The sequence below is a fragment of the Pan troglodytes genome, chromosome 12 (assembly GCF_028858775.2).
Source record: "Pan troglodytes isolate AG18354 chromosome 12, NHGRI_mPanTro3-v2.0_pri, whole genome shotgun sequence".
NCBI lineage: Eukaryota > Metazoa > Chordata > Mammalia > Primates > Hominidae > Pan > Pan troglodytes.
Window position 1 is genome coordinate 20,011,767 of NC_072410.2, and position 16,788 is coordinate 20,028,554.

General features: G+C 37.9%; 1 protein-coding gene across 12 annotated transcripts in view; it reads right to left on the bottom strand.

Annotated features, from left to right (window-relative positions):
- Window positions 1–16,788, bottom strand: part of TMEM182 (transmembrane protein 182) — a 250,522-nt gene that overhangs the window by 168,383 nt on the left and 65,351 nt on the right. For 4 of the 12 annotated variants that reach the window (XM_063788934.1, XM_016949196.4, XM_063788929.1 and 1 more), the window contains one exon: window positions 504–3,427. The exons of 5 other annotated variants lie outside the window; for them this stretch is intronic. In XM_063788934.1, coding sequence (XP_063645004.1) covers window positions 3,207–3,427 — 221 coding nt within the window. In that variant the 3' untranslated portion in view covers window positions 504–3,206. Of the gene's footprint in view, window positions 1–503; window positions 3,428–11,417; window positions 11,489–16,788 lie in introns of those variants that run through there. 3 more of the 12 variants (XM_063788935.1, XM_063788930.1, XM_016949198.4) reach the window with 2 other exon arrangements.

Consider the following 16,788-nt stretch of genomic DNA (forward strand, 5'->3'; position numbering starts at 1 on the left):
TTCTGGTGGAGTCCCACAAAAATCAAATCTGGTTTTGATTTCGCTCATCTTATATTTTCTTCAATGTAACCCCATCACCATTGGTCTTTCTCACAATTCCACCGACCTTCAGACATATCCAGCCAATTTTACTGGTATCCAATATCTGCCTAACACCTCTCACATTCTAAGTCTCTTTGTAAGTCCAACATGGTTACTTTTAAGAAAATAGAAATCAAATTACGTGTTGAACTGAATAAACCACCACCCATTGAGTGAAACAGTTAAAGTGGCACTCAGGGAAACAACAATAATAGATTGCTGTTCCCAAAGATAACTGATTTTTTTTTAACTTGCTTAGCTCAAATATATTGATTTATACCAATAAATGTATCTCTTTCTACCCAAACATATAATACACATGCACACGTACATACACACAAATATACACAGACATGCACCCATATATATTGATGATAGACAGATAAATAGATGAATAATTACCAACACTGACACTTCCTCCAATATATTCCTTTATAATTCCATTTAATTTTCAAATTTAATAAATATATTTATAGATTAGTAATAAAAATGACTAAATGAATACTGACAACACACTTGATATTACTTTTTTGAGAAAGCCCTACCATCAACCCTCAAATTGTACACAATCATTAAACTTCTCTGTGTAGTCTCTCCAGCCAATTCCAATGTATGTGCAATCATCCACCTGAGTGAATTAAACCAGTTGAACAAATACAATATGGAGAGATGATAGCTTTCACCAAGTCCAAGAGCATAACTCACTGCCCTTTTTATTCACTCTTTCTAAAAGTGTAACTGAAAAGATATCCTTGATAAATTGAAACTTTATGATGCAAAATCAACATTTTTCAAAAAGATTCTAACACAGTTTAAAGGCTTCTAAAAATTAATAAATACAACCAATAGAGAAATAAACATAACATGGACATTTGGCAACACAGTATCTCAAATCAGATATAAGGTTGCTACAATAATGTACTATATATCTCTGCCATTTTTAAGTATATTTCACTCATTGACATAGCAATCACAACTCACCTTCATTCCTTCAGAGGGTTGCTGGTAAATTGATCAAGAAATGTGCTTGAAATTTATTTGATTGATGCATTACAACTATAAAATACTTCCAAAGTGCAAATCTGTGTAAAAGTGTCATACACATCAGCTATTCAGCCAATTGTCATATAAAAAATATATGGTAGCCACTTAAGTGTACTATAAAGTGAGGATAACCATCTGAAATTTATAAATATTCAAGCCTTTGCTGAAAGCAGCTTGTATGTGAAACTTAAATGGCATACAGTACACCAGAAAAAGGCTCCATTCCAAAGTACTACAAAAAAGAATTGTATTTACAGATGACATGAACTAATCAGATATATCCAACATCGCCTGGAAAACTTAACGGCATGCCATAACTTAATATCACAGTCATCATGCACAACAGACCTCATAATTATTTTTTCTAATAACAAAGCCAAAAGCAAAGAAGTAAATGAAGCAGTATAAAAATGAAACAGTGAAAGACAAAGGAAAGTACCACAAAAACGTTTCAATGATATCACTGAAATGACTGGAGAAACCAGTTAGGCCTCTGGAGCTTTATTATTATTATTATTATTATTATTATTATTATTATTGGCAAGTCCTGTCATGAAAATCCCCTCAAGATTCAGACCTTTGCAATTTTTCCAAAGCTCCTTCCCACTGGAACAAGTCTTAATGGAAAAGCACAAGATGTACAGAGAAGACTGGGATCACCTCTCCCACGGCATTGGAAGAGCTGATGAAAAGGAGCAGTTCCTCTATCCCAGAGCATCTTCTGGGTGGTGACTTTTTTTGCCTGTGGGCCATGCCTCTCTGTCCTCACAACAGCTGCAGAATGAAACACTGCACCTCCAACAAAGCTCACATACCCTGCCGAGCTCCCCTGCGATAGAGGCTTCCAGAATGCAAATACGAGCTAGTCATCTCAGATGGATTTGATTTCAATCAACATTAGTGCCAAATGAACATCTTTGATATGCAAAATGTCTATGCTACTGAATAATACAGAATTATCTTTCCCCACAAAAACTTTCTTCTAGGAGGTTAAAGGAAATAGTCGATCTGTAAATGTTAATATACCTGTTGCAAAGATGAAGAAATTGAGGGACAGTAATTAAAGGAATCAAATGATCAGAAGAACTGGAACCCATAACATCTTGGGGAAAGTTAATATTTTATGGTCTTTAATAAAGCAGGCCTATTATAATCCTCATATGGAAGTATGTTGAAAGTTCATAGCTAAAGAATATTAAAATCACATTTTATCAATAAATTTTCACATGCCGAATGATAGCAATATAATTTTTAAATGAGAATTTTAAAATATCAAATAGAATTATGGACCAAGCTGAAATGCTTGGTTTTTACATATTTTAAACAATATTACATTATACAATTAACTCACTTTAAGTTCATAAAAATTCAATCTACATTATACATAATTTAGTATGCAGATTTGCTAGTTTTAAATGTAGTTTAAAGTTTATGTAAGCATGCACAATTAAGTGAATAAAACTAGGTAACCAAACCACTGTTGGTGAAAAAGCAAGATAAGTACATGCTCTCAGTCTTGTTTGTTGTGGCCCATTTTAACTGGTGAGTACATGGCTCCCACTAATTAGAACAACTGCAGTCTATTTTTAAATTCATTTGCTCACAAGAGCCAGTGAATGTGTATGTGGATATTATCTGTGTGGGCAAGAAACAAAATAAATTCTCTGACAACCTTGCCCATTCTTAATTATTCTTCAAGGATTTTTTTTAATTAGCAGAAGTGAATGCCAAGGAGACTTTAAGCCAAATCTATCGAGATTTTCCCCATGTCATGGTATTAAGCTATTATCAGGCCTTTGCGACCTGCATGAACCCTAACATGTTCAATGAAAGGGAGACCTGTTTACCTATTCCCTAAAGAACTAGGTCCTTGACAGCACTTAGACAAGATGGAGGCTTGTTGGTGTCTGGAGAGATTCTAGGACCTTCTTACTGAAGAAAATTTTAGTAAAATGATTAATTTGAATAGCAACTAAAAAGTTATATCTACTAACTTTATGCTGGGATCAATGAAACAAAATGGAAAAAAAGTATTCCTTGTTTTAAAATCTCTCAAGAAAATATTTGTGGCAACAGTTGATTTAGTGATGTATCTGAATATGCCGTCCAACAACTAGAAATAGTAATCCAGCTAGCAAAGAAAAAAATATTCCAGCTGGGGCCAGGAAAAATGACCAGCCATACAGAACAGAAGGGGTGAAATCCAGGCAGTCCTTCATTTTCATGTTTCGGTAGCTTTCCATGTCAGCCACTGCCTGGACCCAGATGACATACAGCATCACCACCAATGAAAATAGGATGCCTGAGAAGGATGAAACAAGAGACTGTTAGCCTTTCTGAAGATGTTTTCTCAAGAACGCTATCTAAACCAATCATTGACCGGATGACAAGCTCCTGCAAATATATTTCTAGCAAAATCAAATACTCTATGTCAGACCTTTTATTATGTGCTTTACAGATATTTCTTTTATCTTTCATCTTCAAAGCATTGAGAGGAGGGCTATAGTAGCCTAAGAACAGCAATCACTGACAGGTATTTATTGAGTGTTTCCTGGGTGCCAAGGACTGTAGTAAGTACTTGTGAACATTAGTGAATATCTCAGCACTTGTAGAATTTATATTCTAACTTTTTTTTTCTTTTTTACTGTACAACTGGTTTGGGATGAGCACTATACTATGTTATTTCTTTCAATACAGAGAATAAACCATTGAAATAGGTAGACTTACCACCTGGTTTTAGATATACACAGACACAGACAGTGGTTTTCAGAGCTGATTTTCAGCCCGGGTCTTTCTGACTCTTGTTATACTATTATAACCCAGCTAACTAATGCTGCAATTAAATATGGTTATACAAATAGAAACCAAAGTAAGCACCAGACAAGAACGGAGATGAAAACACTGAACAAACATAAAAGAATATACGTGATTCTTCAGAATCTATATATATATATATATATATATATATATATATATATATATACATACACACACTAAAGATTGATTACAGCATAGAGAAAACATTGTCTTGAATAAATGAGGGAGGAAGATTGATGATAAAAGATTTTGTGTAATATAAAATCATGGATTAGAGATCAACAGCCATATTAAATGAAAGAAAAAAAGAAAGAGAGAGAAGGAAGGAAGGGAGGAAGGGAGGAAGGAGGGACAGAGGGAGGGAAAGAACAAATGCCTAACCACTAACTAGAGGGCAACATCCCAATTTAGCAACAATTACAATGTAACTGTAATCCACTGGTTCCAAACACTGTTGGAATTAGATGAAGTATTACAGTTTTGGACCCATGACCTTAACAAGTGACAGAAAAGCTCTGTGAATCCTGAAACTGGAGAATACCACTAAGCATGTCCTTTCCCATGTAACTGTTACCGTAATTGCCAGAAGGAAACAATGCCACTACGCTGAGCAGCAGGCTCCAGGGTCCGCTGGGCAGACTCACCAGTAAGCAACAGGCTCCATACACAAACCGCACACACAGCCTGATGGATTCAAATTTGTCCTAAAGCAAAATCTACTTGAGAGCACTTGTTATTTGTCCAAAATTTCAATCCAAACATGCCAAGGATCTATTACACTCATTGAATTAATGAGTTGAACTGTTAGGTATAAAATCTCCATAGTCTAATTGCTAGAATGTCTGAAAGCTAAATGCAAGTCTGAGACTAGGAGCAGAGACTGAGGCATATTGGCAGACAGTAGCTTTTAAAAGCCCAGTCATCAATTACATTTCTCACGTTAATTGTGGTCCTACAGCATTTAGGATGCCCTCTCTCTTCTGGGCCATCAATTTCATAAAGAATCTTGAAAAGTAAACACAAAAGAACAAGGGCTCATAAATATGTTGTGATGTGTCAGTATTGGAGTTTAAACTTCCTTGTAATCATGACACAAGCTATAGAGCAATGAAGAATCAAATAGATGCTTCGCTAATAAGAAACATCCTTCACACCGTGGTCTGTAATGTAAATGCAAATATTGGCTCACAGAGTAGAGCAATGTAGCCACTGAGAAACAACTAATCACAGAGAAATAGTAAAGCCACAGCCTGCAAGCAAACTCCTTACAACGCCGTACCTCAGATTTTGACAACAATATGGCAATTCCATGTGTTGTCTAGCAACTCTGTGCATTTCAATACATTTTCCAGCAAATATATAGACAGTGTTGCCTGTTGATGTAAAGGTTTGGCTTAGGCATTTGCATAATATCATTTGCCTTATGCAAACACCTTGCAAAACTTTGTATTATTCGTTGATATGGTTTTTATCTTCCTTGCATCATGTGACTCTCTTGTGCTTTCAGATATTTTAATGGAAAAAGGAAATTGCCTTTGTGAAAAACTAGTAGCCTTAAATTTATCTTTTCAAAAATTGAAAAACCCATCACTGAATTTTGAGTATTAGGAAAATGTATTGCAGGTAATCAGGTAGATGATTTTTAATAGGAAAGAATTAACTTATATTTAAATATTGTCATTATTTGAAGAGAAATTCCATCTTAAAAGAAGGAAGAGTAGTCATTTCTATCACTATAGTCTTTAACTTGTTCACTAATTGAAGATACTGTCCATTTAATTTGTATCAGATCAGTTTATGATTATATCTCACCCATGGGGTAAACCAGTGTGTGTGTGTGTGTGTGTGTGTGGGTGGGTGGGTGGGTGTGTACATGTGTAGACAAAGAGAGAGAGAGAGAGACAGACAATGAGAAGGAATTTACACCAAAGGCCAATAGTTTAGTGGATATGGAAGCAAGAATTAATCATGGCAGCCTGCATGAGACATGTGGTCAAGAGAGGAAACAGAAGGACACTGTATTCAGGTAGACTGATCAAATAAGTGAATGGCCAGTGGGAGCCATGTATCTGACTGCCAGGAAATAGTTACAAATTTGAAAAGGAGGAAAGCTAAAATAAGCCCTACAGTGATTAGAATTTGATTAGAATTGGATATATCAGTGTGACTTCATGGTTTTTCATTGATAGATAGATAATACAGAAATAAATATAGAAGTAAATGTGTGTGTGCATGTTTTAAAATACACATGTGTATATATACCTAGATATATTTCGTGGCTCTCTTTCTTGAGAGCATCTGGCCACACCAACATCCAGTCACATAGAGTATACCAAGTGTCCAGATCTTGATGCCTAAACACCATGAAACAGGGATTCTCAAAGAAATTGTTGAATCCAGGCTGGGGCATAAAATACAAGATGAACCTGGAAAATCTTGTTACCCCAGAAAGTGAAGATGTGTTCAAAGAATGACAGGGGTGTTTTGGAAGCCAGCTTGATGGGGCCTCCCATAGCTTAAACTGAGACAATCTGATCACAAAATGAATAATGATAGTGGTACATTATTTCTCATTGAATAAAATAGGAACTCACAGTGATATAAATAAATGAGTGAATAAATGAATAGGGAGAAGGGAAGCTTTTCCTTACAACAGAACACTAACTTATAAGTGTAGAGGGATGGCAGAATTAGAAATCACCATTTGACAATCACTTAAAAATAATTCGGAGAAGAAATAAAAATGAATGCTAAATCCAGTGGATAAAATTGAATGAAACAGAGTATATTTACATAAGTTCAAAATCTCTTCCAATAAAATGCTTATTAATTTTGATGGAGAAAATAGTAACCTCATACTACAGAAACCCAGCAAATATTACCTTATTCAAGTAATCAAAGTTAACATCACCAGTGACATGACAAATTGATATCACACATCACCTGAGGGGATGCAGTGAGAATCACACAGCATCAATGCTATGATCTTAGAGCCAAAAATACAGAGCCTAAACTCAATCATTAAAGAAAAAAATCAAACTCAAATTCAAGACCTTTCTACAAAAATCACAGGCCTGTACTTTTTTCAAAAGTGTCAAGGTTATGAAGCACAAAAATGGACTTAACTCTGGTTTAATGGAGACTCAAGCAACAACTAAATACAAAGCATGATTTAGAATTTTTTTTTTTTTTTTTTTTTTTTTGCTATAGAGGACATTAATGGAATAGTTAGAAAAACTTGAACGGAGTCTTTAGGTAAAAGGATTCACAACATCTGTATTTTGATTAGGTAAAAGGATTTACAACATCTATATTTTGGTATCTCAGGACTTTTAAAAACATAAACAATAACAGGCTTGAATAACAATGAGTTACAAACCTACTTGCCACAGTGACTTTAGCAAGAATAGAAAACACTGCAATATATAGATAGTAAATTGTTTTAAAATAAAATTACATTTAAATTTGGTCATACATTTGGAAAGCACACATTTATTTCCAATTGAATTTTATAATACCTATTTTTTGAAGTCCAGAAAATATATAAAATATTTCACTGGAGGCAGAATCAAAACCCAGCCCCAAACCCATGAAGATTTGTGACCACAGTGAAACTGCAGAAAGATAATTGAGTCACACCAAGAACATGTTGGATCTCTTGTTATTGGCAGTATGCGAAACGATGATTGAAACTTATAATTTTGCATGGGTTCTCTTACAAAATTAAAAACTTTGCCCTTTAAATGCCGTGAATTCAATTTGGAAAGCATGTTTTCTCTTTCTGAAACAAAGGACACGTAAAATTTAGTGACAAATGGCCATTGGGAATGCAATTGCTGATGATAACACTATGGAAACAATCACAGTATGGAAACAAAACAGATTCCCCCAAGACCAAGTCAAAAACTGAGACATAAAATTGTATATCCTCACTGTTTCACAAACACAAGAGTGAAAAATGGAGGCATATTCTAAAGATCTTTTCACTATACTGTAAGAACCAGATTTAAAAACAAATCCATAGAAGAAAAAAATTTTGCCCAAGAAATGAAAACTTTTTTCCTAAAAAAGTTAGGCAAAGTATCAAACTGCTTTATTATTGTCTAGAAGCACATATACTCTTACATGTATTTTTTTTTAAAGAGAGTGTTTTGGATTATTTAAAAATGACAGACTTGATCTTTCACTTCTTAGATGTAACTCGACTGCCTTTAAATGGGCTTTCACAACTTGAGTCATGAGCAGTTATAGGTTACTTGGGGAAGAATCATAAATTCAAGATGATTCAATGGCCTCCTTTAGTCATGCTTCCACACAAATGCAGTGGCAACTCATTTCAGTTTTCCATGGGCATAAGAAAAGCCATAGAACTGCACAGTCAAAACACTCATTATGAAGTTAAGGTGAAAAGTAAACTAGAATCAGAAAACAAAAATCGTCCTTTTTCTACGTAAAGGCTGCACACATTCTAAAGGTAGTGCAATATTTAGCAGGGCATCTACATAGAATTAGAAAGTAAACATCATAAAATGTTAAGGATGATAGCATCGGCTTCCTCATTGTGGCTATTTTCAACAGAGGATGGAAATGAGGATTGCTGTCACTTATTTGTCCACCAAGGTCAAACGTTGAGCCTGTGGAATAACTCAGACTGAATCCTGGGAGCAAGAGTCTCACAGGTTAAGCTGAAAACATTCCCAAACATTCTGCAACAGGGAAAATGTTTCCAGGAAGCAGTGGGGGACTAGGTTACTTTTCTAGGTGGAGCTGCCTAGAAGGCAGCAGGTCACATTTGTGCTAAGTACAGAATCAAAGAAAAAATCTGGGGCCTGGGTAAGTGTGCTAAGGATAGCAGCATTCATGAAACGGTGAATTTAGAGCAGACGTGTCCAGAAGAAAGAACAAAAAAGAAATTTGATAAGCTATGCATTTACTGTAATTTTTGAAGAAGAAACGAAGCAATTCTTCAAGGGAGATACTGGGAATGCCTTCTGCAGATCTGCCCAGGGACACTGAATACCATGACTGACCATACCCCTACAAAAGGCTCTTGCAGAAAACACATAAAACATCTTCATATAAACATTTCTTAAATCAGCCCATACCTAAAGTTTGAAGATATGATATTAAACTGCCATAGTCTGAAGGTTTTCCTAATGGGTAAAAATATTCCAGGTTTATTGTTCCTCTTTCTCATTCTTTTAATTGACATATACTTTACATAAGGTAAAATGTACAGATTTCAAGTGTAAGATTTGATGGGTTTTGACAAATGTAAACATCAGTGTAGCCACAACCAATTAAAAATAGAATGTATGCATCACTCAAAGAGGTTCTTTATGCCTCTTCACTCTCCTACCCAAAGCATCTATCACTATAGCTCAGTTTTGTCCTTAGAACGTCATTATAAATGGAATCATAGCAGTATACAGTCTTTTGTTTGGGAATGTTTTTACTCAACATAATGCCTGAGAATGCATTCATGTTCTCAAGATGTGTTCACAGTTCATTCCTTTTTATTGCTGAGCATTATTCCATCGCATGAGAATATCAAAATTTGTTTATCTGTTTATCCACTGATAAACATTTGGGTTGTTCTAACTATTATGAATGAAACTACTGGGAATATACCGTTTTGTGATGTTCTAACTCAGACATGAAATTTTGAAATAATGGATAACATTTTCTTAGACAAATGATTTTAGAAAAATATGGTAATGAAATTTTTATATGGAGCACAATCTTAGGCAAAACTGATAAAATGGCACTGGAACTTATCGATGCTATGGCAAGCACCTGAAGTGCACCTGCTGAAGCTTCCTCCCTTTTCCCCACCCACAAGCAGCCCTGCTAAATCCAACTGAGAACATGGTTCTTAATAAAACACTGCCTTAACTGTCTTCCTCAAACATTAATTCCTCAGCAAAACTTTTAACAATTATTCCATAGCGCTCAATTATTGTAGGAGATTGGAAAGCTGAATGGTTCATTCAGCTTTCATCGTTCAGCCACCTAGAACACAACCCATCCTTATAGCATTATTTCTGGAACTCCTTTGGAAAAAGACTTGCCTCTGCAATATTTAAGGAGCATCTCTAGGCTTTAATTTAGGGGGTCAAAAATTACAACCAAGGAGAAACAGCTAGACTCTTAAGAAGCTGGCTGTGTGAGAACAGGCAGCTGATTAACCTCTTAGGATGGAATCTCAATGCTCCCTCATGCTACGAATGCTGCCGGGGTCCATTAGGATGATTTGACTTTAGCCCTGCATTCATAAAAGACTCCCAATTAGCCTTTGCATGATATCTACAAATCATGTTGTATATAGGGTCATTCATTTATGTATGAATTGTAAAAGCATAGAGAGTTAATATATTAAATATAAACACTAAAAATGCTACAATATTTGCAAACTTGTTTTCATATGTATTAATTTTAACAACGAGGAACCTTAGAAATCGCAGTGTCTGAGGGCTTTCTCTACTTCAGTGAAGTCCTCTATGTCTTGCTAAACGATGAAATATGAGGATTAGTGCAGCGTGACCAGCTATCACAGGTGCATTCCAGAGTCCAACATGTACTCTTAACTTTCTCCATATTATATCTGGGAAAAGGGAAATTTGCCACTTCCACATTTGCTAAAGAGTAATATTTGTCATAATATTGTAATGTACTTTCAAAGTAGTCTCATAAATATTACTGCATTCATCAAAATATTTAGACAATCTTTCTGAGAAAAGCTAGAAGTTATTTTAAATGATTTAAAATTGTGTTTTTGAAAAATTAGTTTGCTCTTCTTTACATTAGTATGCTATTGTTTTCCCATAAAATTATGCTTCAGATTACAGAACAACTAATGCACAATCGTCCACATTCTTTATCTCCATTCTTCATTTTCTCAGACTTGTTTTCCATTTTTTCTCCAATTTTCTGACACAGCCTTAATTCTTTCTGCTGTTACAATATCATGATTACACTTTTCTGATTTCCAAACACTCATTGCTGCACACACTTCATCATTCTGCTTTCCAAATACATTAATTCCCTCTTCCCTTTCATTTTCTAGACTCATAGTTTGATTTAGTCAACAACATATATAAAATGCTGATTGGGTTTCTCAAGCATTTATAACTTTCTTAGATTGTCATAACAATTTTTATCATTAAACATCCTACATACCCAGTGCTCTGTATTCTACTGAGTAACAATCATTAACAAAGAATGATCATGGGGGTTTACCTATTTCTACAAGTAATTAGGGGTTTAATTTGAAAATGAGAATTTCATCTAATGCCAAGGAAATATTTATTCACAAGAATTGAGTTTCAGGAAGTAGGATGTGATTGAGGGCACACCCCTGGATTCTGACTGCCCCGGTTCAAATCCTGCCTCAAAGTTTCACACTTTACACTTTATTGAGTAACCCTGAGCAACTTTCGTACTGCTCTGTCTCAGTTTTTTCATTGGTAAAATAGAGAGGATCCAAGTGCCTACCTCAGAAAGTAGTCATGAGGACCGAACAGAGGAAAAGTCCTGAAAACAGTGCCTGGAACATGACAAACAACTAATAAGCATGGGCTAATTTTGTTATTATTATTATTATTAAGCTTTGGCACAAGCTCCTGCTAATGGTTAGCAAATGTTACTCTCTGAAATCTTCTAAAGCATCAGAGATTCTCATGTGACTGGGCTATTTCAGGACAGGCCAAGAGGCAAAAGAATAAACTCGCTGTGGTGTCTTCCAGTCCTGAGATTTCAGAGGAGTAAGGGAATGATGACCTCCAATGCATCTCCCAGTGTCTTTCTGGAACTCTCCACGAGGTGGCACCAGTCACCCCACAGTCCCATGACAAAACGTTTTGCCAAGAACAGAAGGTGAATCCAGGCTCAAGCTGGTTCGTATTGAGGACAATTTCTTCTTTGAGTGTCCAGTCAAGCCAACCGCCTTCCCCTGCCCATCAGCCCTTTACTTCTAGGAAGTAAAAATTCTTTCTAGGACAGACCGTTAGCCTAGGTCAAGCACATTAGGCTTCTCTTTCCATACATGAAAATGTAAAGAAAACAAATGGTTCAGAAAAAAAAAATTATAAAACTTAGTGAAAAAACCAATACAATATCTTTTGGCCACTCACTACTAGTTAGTTCTGAGCAAAGTGACTATTTGGGGGATAGGATGGTTTTCAATGAAAGGAAATATTTGCAAAGAAATTAAATCCCTTAGTACTGAGTAAATAGTAGATAGTAACGAGACACATATTTTGAAAAAGGAGAATAAAGCTTATGGAAATTCAGTCTGCCTTTCCACTGTGACAAAACCTAATTCCAGACCAGAGACAGTATGGGTTTTTTTGTTTTTTTAGAGACAGGGTCTCGCTCTGCCAGGCTGGAGTACAGTGGTGCGGTCACAGCTCACTGCAGCCTCCAACTCCTGGACTCAAGCAATCCTCTTGCATCAGCCACCCGAGTAGCTGGGACTGCAGGCACCACCACCACACTCGGTTCAGAGAAATAATCTTCTCACTTTGCACATCTGAAAACTGTCTTTCAGGATAAAGATTAATGATGCCTCATTATAGTATGTCATATGAGTAAAAACATTTGTTTGCCAGGCCTGTCACTTTACTTCTTAGAAGAACAGCACATTTTTTTTTTTTGAAGGAATGATAGGAGTGTGGGGAAGCATTTATTCAAGTTTGAAGTTTAAGGTTGTTCACAAAAGCTCCACCAAAGGTATTCCTGAGATGGTGATTTATTTGGGCAGGTGTTAGACTGTGAACCAGAATGTCTCCAACAAGGTTGGAGGTTGAGTGGACAACAAGGTCCGTCAGGTTGGGTGGACACTTACAGGAAAGCAATGGCTCTCTCCAAAGAAATGGCTCTGTGTCTCCTCTCTTCACATTCTCATTCCCACTCACAGCCTTCACCCAACTAAGATGTTCCAGACTCAAGGAGCAGGCTTTGGGATTTGATTTCCTCATTTTCTCCCATATTGGTGCCCCATTTTAAAATGGATTCTAACAACCAGTTAGACACATTTCCACTGAAGAGCAATGTGGGGAAAATAAGCTTGCAAGGAAGAATCAGAGAAAGAAAAGTAATCACATTTAAAATATTTTTGTAAATAAAAGCCGTCACATCTCTTTTCTATATAATATTAAGCAAGGCTGACTAATGCTGGCATTTGACATTTATGGAAAATGTCAGACCAAGGAGGTTGGAAAATCCACATTAAAATTCGAAGGAAGGTGTTCCCACATTATAACAGGATCAGTGTCTGGATGACAGTGATTTTTTAGACAAATCCCAACTGTGACAATGGAAGGCACAAAGCGAGTCTACAAAGCAGGTACTTTTAGAAATATGAGTGTAACTAGTCTATGCTGTTTAGAAGGCAGATCTAGTGTACCTGGGTCTTTTGATCATCAAAACTGAAGACACTAATTCTAGTACAAGAGATGCATCTGACTGGCATATCAGTAACAAATAGTTTATATTAACTACTTTTTTTTTCCACCACCAACCTCCCACACACCAGAGCTCTTAATATGTTAAGTCTGAACTCAGGTAAAATATTCGGTTTCCTATTGGGAAGCTATGCTTTTGGTTTTCTCCTGAAAGCCTACTTGTCACATACCAGGGAAGGTCAGAGAAGCTTTAAAAAAACCACTGTAGTGGATCCAACCCAAATGCCCATCAACCAACAAGTGGATAAAGGAACTGTGGTACATATATACAATGGAATACTACTCAGCCATTAAAAAGAATGAATTAAAGGCATTCACAGCAACCTGGATGAGGTTGGAGACTATTATTCTAGGTGTAACTCAGGAATGGAAAACCAAACATTGTACGTTTTCACTGATATATGCAAGCTAAGCTATGAGGACGCAAAGGCATAAGAATGATACAATGGACTTTGGGGACTTGGGGGGAAGGGTAGAAGGGCGCAAGGGATAAAAGACTACAAATAGAGTGCAGTGTATACTGCTTGGGTGATGGGTGTGCCAAAATCTCACAAATCACTGCTAAAGAATTTACTCATGTAACCAAACACCACCAGTACCCCAATAACCTATGGAAAAATTGTTTTAAAAAATAAGATAATAAAAAAAGAAACTAAAATGTGAAGGAAAAAAAAGAAATAAAGAAAAGCCACTGTAGCCACACCTTGGCCAGCCCCTGCCAGGGAGTTCCCTGCGCTTGTCCACAGTGTGCAGCTATTTATAGCCCAGATCTCTCACAGGATAGACATAGAGACAGCAGGGCTGCGTGTGCATGCAGATGTGGATGCCAGGGCTGCGTGTGCCTGCAGGTGTAGACGGCAGAGCTGCATGTGCCTGCAGGTGTGGATGGCAGGGCTGTGTGTACCTGCAGGTGTGGATGGCAGGGCTGCGTGTGCCTGCAGGTGTAGACGGCAGGGCTGCGTGTGCCTGCAAGTGTAGACAGCCTGCCTCCAGGCTGTCGGCAGTTCTTCCTAAGCCGTCCTGCTCTTGACTTGCCCCACACACTCTTCTGCTCTGACAGCCGCCACATCCTCCTTTACCTGGAGGAAAACATGAGGAGCCTCTGCGAGCAACATGTTCAGTCTCAGCCAAAGGAAAATGAGCACCTGAACTATGTTGCTTGGTTTCTGCGAGCTGTTTTTTCTAGTATTAAGGAGAAAAAAATCCTGAATTATGTATTATGTATCCATCATATCTCTCTTATCTCAGTTGCAAATAAATGTGGTTTACTGATGGGCTATTGCCATTTCTTTTGATCTTTTGAAAACAAAAAAGGAAACCAAACCACAAATCCCACTTCCTTTTAAGTCAGTCTAACCTGCTAGAGATGGGAACTTCCTATTCCCTTTATATCTACTAACCTTTCCTACACTAGATTAAGTGTTTCCATCCCTACACTTATAGAAAGCACTGCCTCCAGAGCAGGGAAGGACGGGTGAGCTGCAGACGGCTGTGCTTCAGGCATTTTGCTGCACATGGCAGAGGATTCACACAATTCATCCCAATCAGCCCTGCTCATATCCCTGGTGAGAGGCAATAACTTGTGAGCTGTCTGGGGCAAAGAGCTCACCCTGTGCTCGCGGAATGGGGCAGAGCAAGCAGGCACATGCAGGAAACAAGACTCAACTTGGCCTCTGTGGTGTTTCAAGGGACTAAGCTACACTGCAAAGATACCCTTTGCTTCCATGAGCACATCCTGGACCTGGAATAGGGGCTGCTTGAATCCTTCTACTCTCAAGACGTCTAGGTAGTCTCACCAGCCTGTGAGTCTAACAAGGGACTTAGTCCAAGGTTCAGAGCTCTGCAGTGTCCTCCACCCAGAAAGACTCTGTTTCTACTTTCTGCAGCAAAATTCCACATACATCCCAGTTTGCCATTTAAGAAAAGGCTACTTCAATTATGGCAGAAAAATGTTTCTAGCTTGATGTGCTGGTAAGATATCAAATTTTATGGCTGATCTCCCAATGCCAGTGTCCTGAGTGTCCAGGCCACATCCTTACTCATTTCACACTCGCAGATGTCCTGCTCATGTACAGAAATTGCTGTGTTGATGTTGCTTTGCCCAGGGATTATGACTATTCAGCTCTACAGTAATTTTCTTCATATAAGCCAATGTTTAGAATGCCATGCCTACCCATCCTAACACTTCCTGCGTCTTTCCTATCACATCCAATGCCACGGGGCAGGAGGAGATGCGTGACAACCCCTGTGTATCTAAGAGTTCTCTGTGAGTCCACGTTAAAACAAACAGCAGCAGTTTAGGTCCTGCAGAGGTGTGTGATCACTTGCTGAAACACAGGCTGAGGGTCAATGTCCTGACGATGACTACACTTTGCCCAGAACTGACTCTCCTGGAAACAGGTGGCCTGGCCTGCCTGAGGAAGTCTCTGCCTAAGTGTAGGGAGAAGCAATATCCACCTTCCAAGCCTTCTGAGCCTTGCTCTGAGCCTGTTGACCCAGCAAAGGGAACACCATGGGCCCCACCCCTCCTACCCCACAGCCTGATATCAGCATCCCTCTGCCATGCACGGAATGTCTAAACACAGTGCTGCTGATGCCAAAGAGTCTTCCTATGTGCACATACCCAGCAATGGTCATAGAAAATTTAGCTCTGCCCTTCCCTAACACCATCTGCCCAAAAATACAGACAGCGTCCAATTCTGTTTGTGGCATCGATAAAGCAGCCACCGCAAGCCTGAGCCCAGGCTGCACCTGCTCCTAGTTGTGGGCAGAGCTCAATATGCTGGCCCAGGGTTGGCATGGGAGCCTCAGGAGCGAGTGACCAGTCACATTCCATCCCACGCAACAGGGTAGCTCTCCCTGCTCTTGGTAAACAAACGGTCATACACAAACAATGTAGAGTTGTGCTGAGGTGGAAATTAAAGAAAGAAAAATAAAATTAAGTAGAAAAAGAAATAAGCTTTCCTGTATTAGGCTGACTTATCCCAGAGGCAGCAACAGGCATAGCCCAGACCCAGGAAAAGCCTTGTAAACACTATCTAAGAAGCTAGGACACAAAGGAATGTACTCTGGAGAACTCCCTCAGCAAAGGGAGAAGAAAAACAAATTTTCCTTTCCCTTTTTAGTATGAGTTTATAGCTTCCTGTTCTCTGTAACTAGTAACTTCAAGTATTTTGTTTTATCTAAGCGGCACAATGAAGGTCATGAGAAGCCTGAGCAGGCCTGAACTACAGCTGTCTGGGCACCATAGCAACGGTTATGAGATAAGCCCGTGCTAGACACTAGAGCAAACCCAGATAACAGCCATCTGGGCTGCATAGCAACGGTCATATGTAATCCTGAGTTACATACCTACCACAATTTGATTAACTGTCTTTGTTCT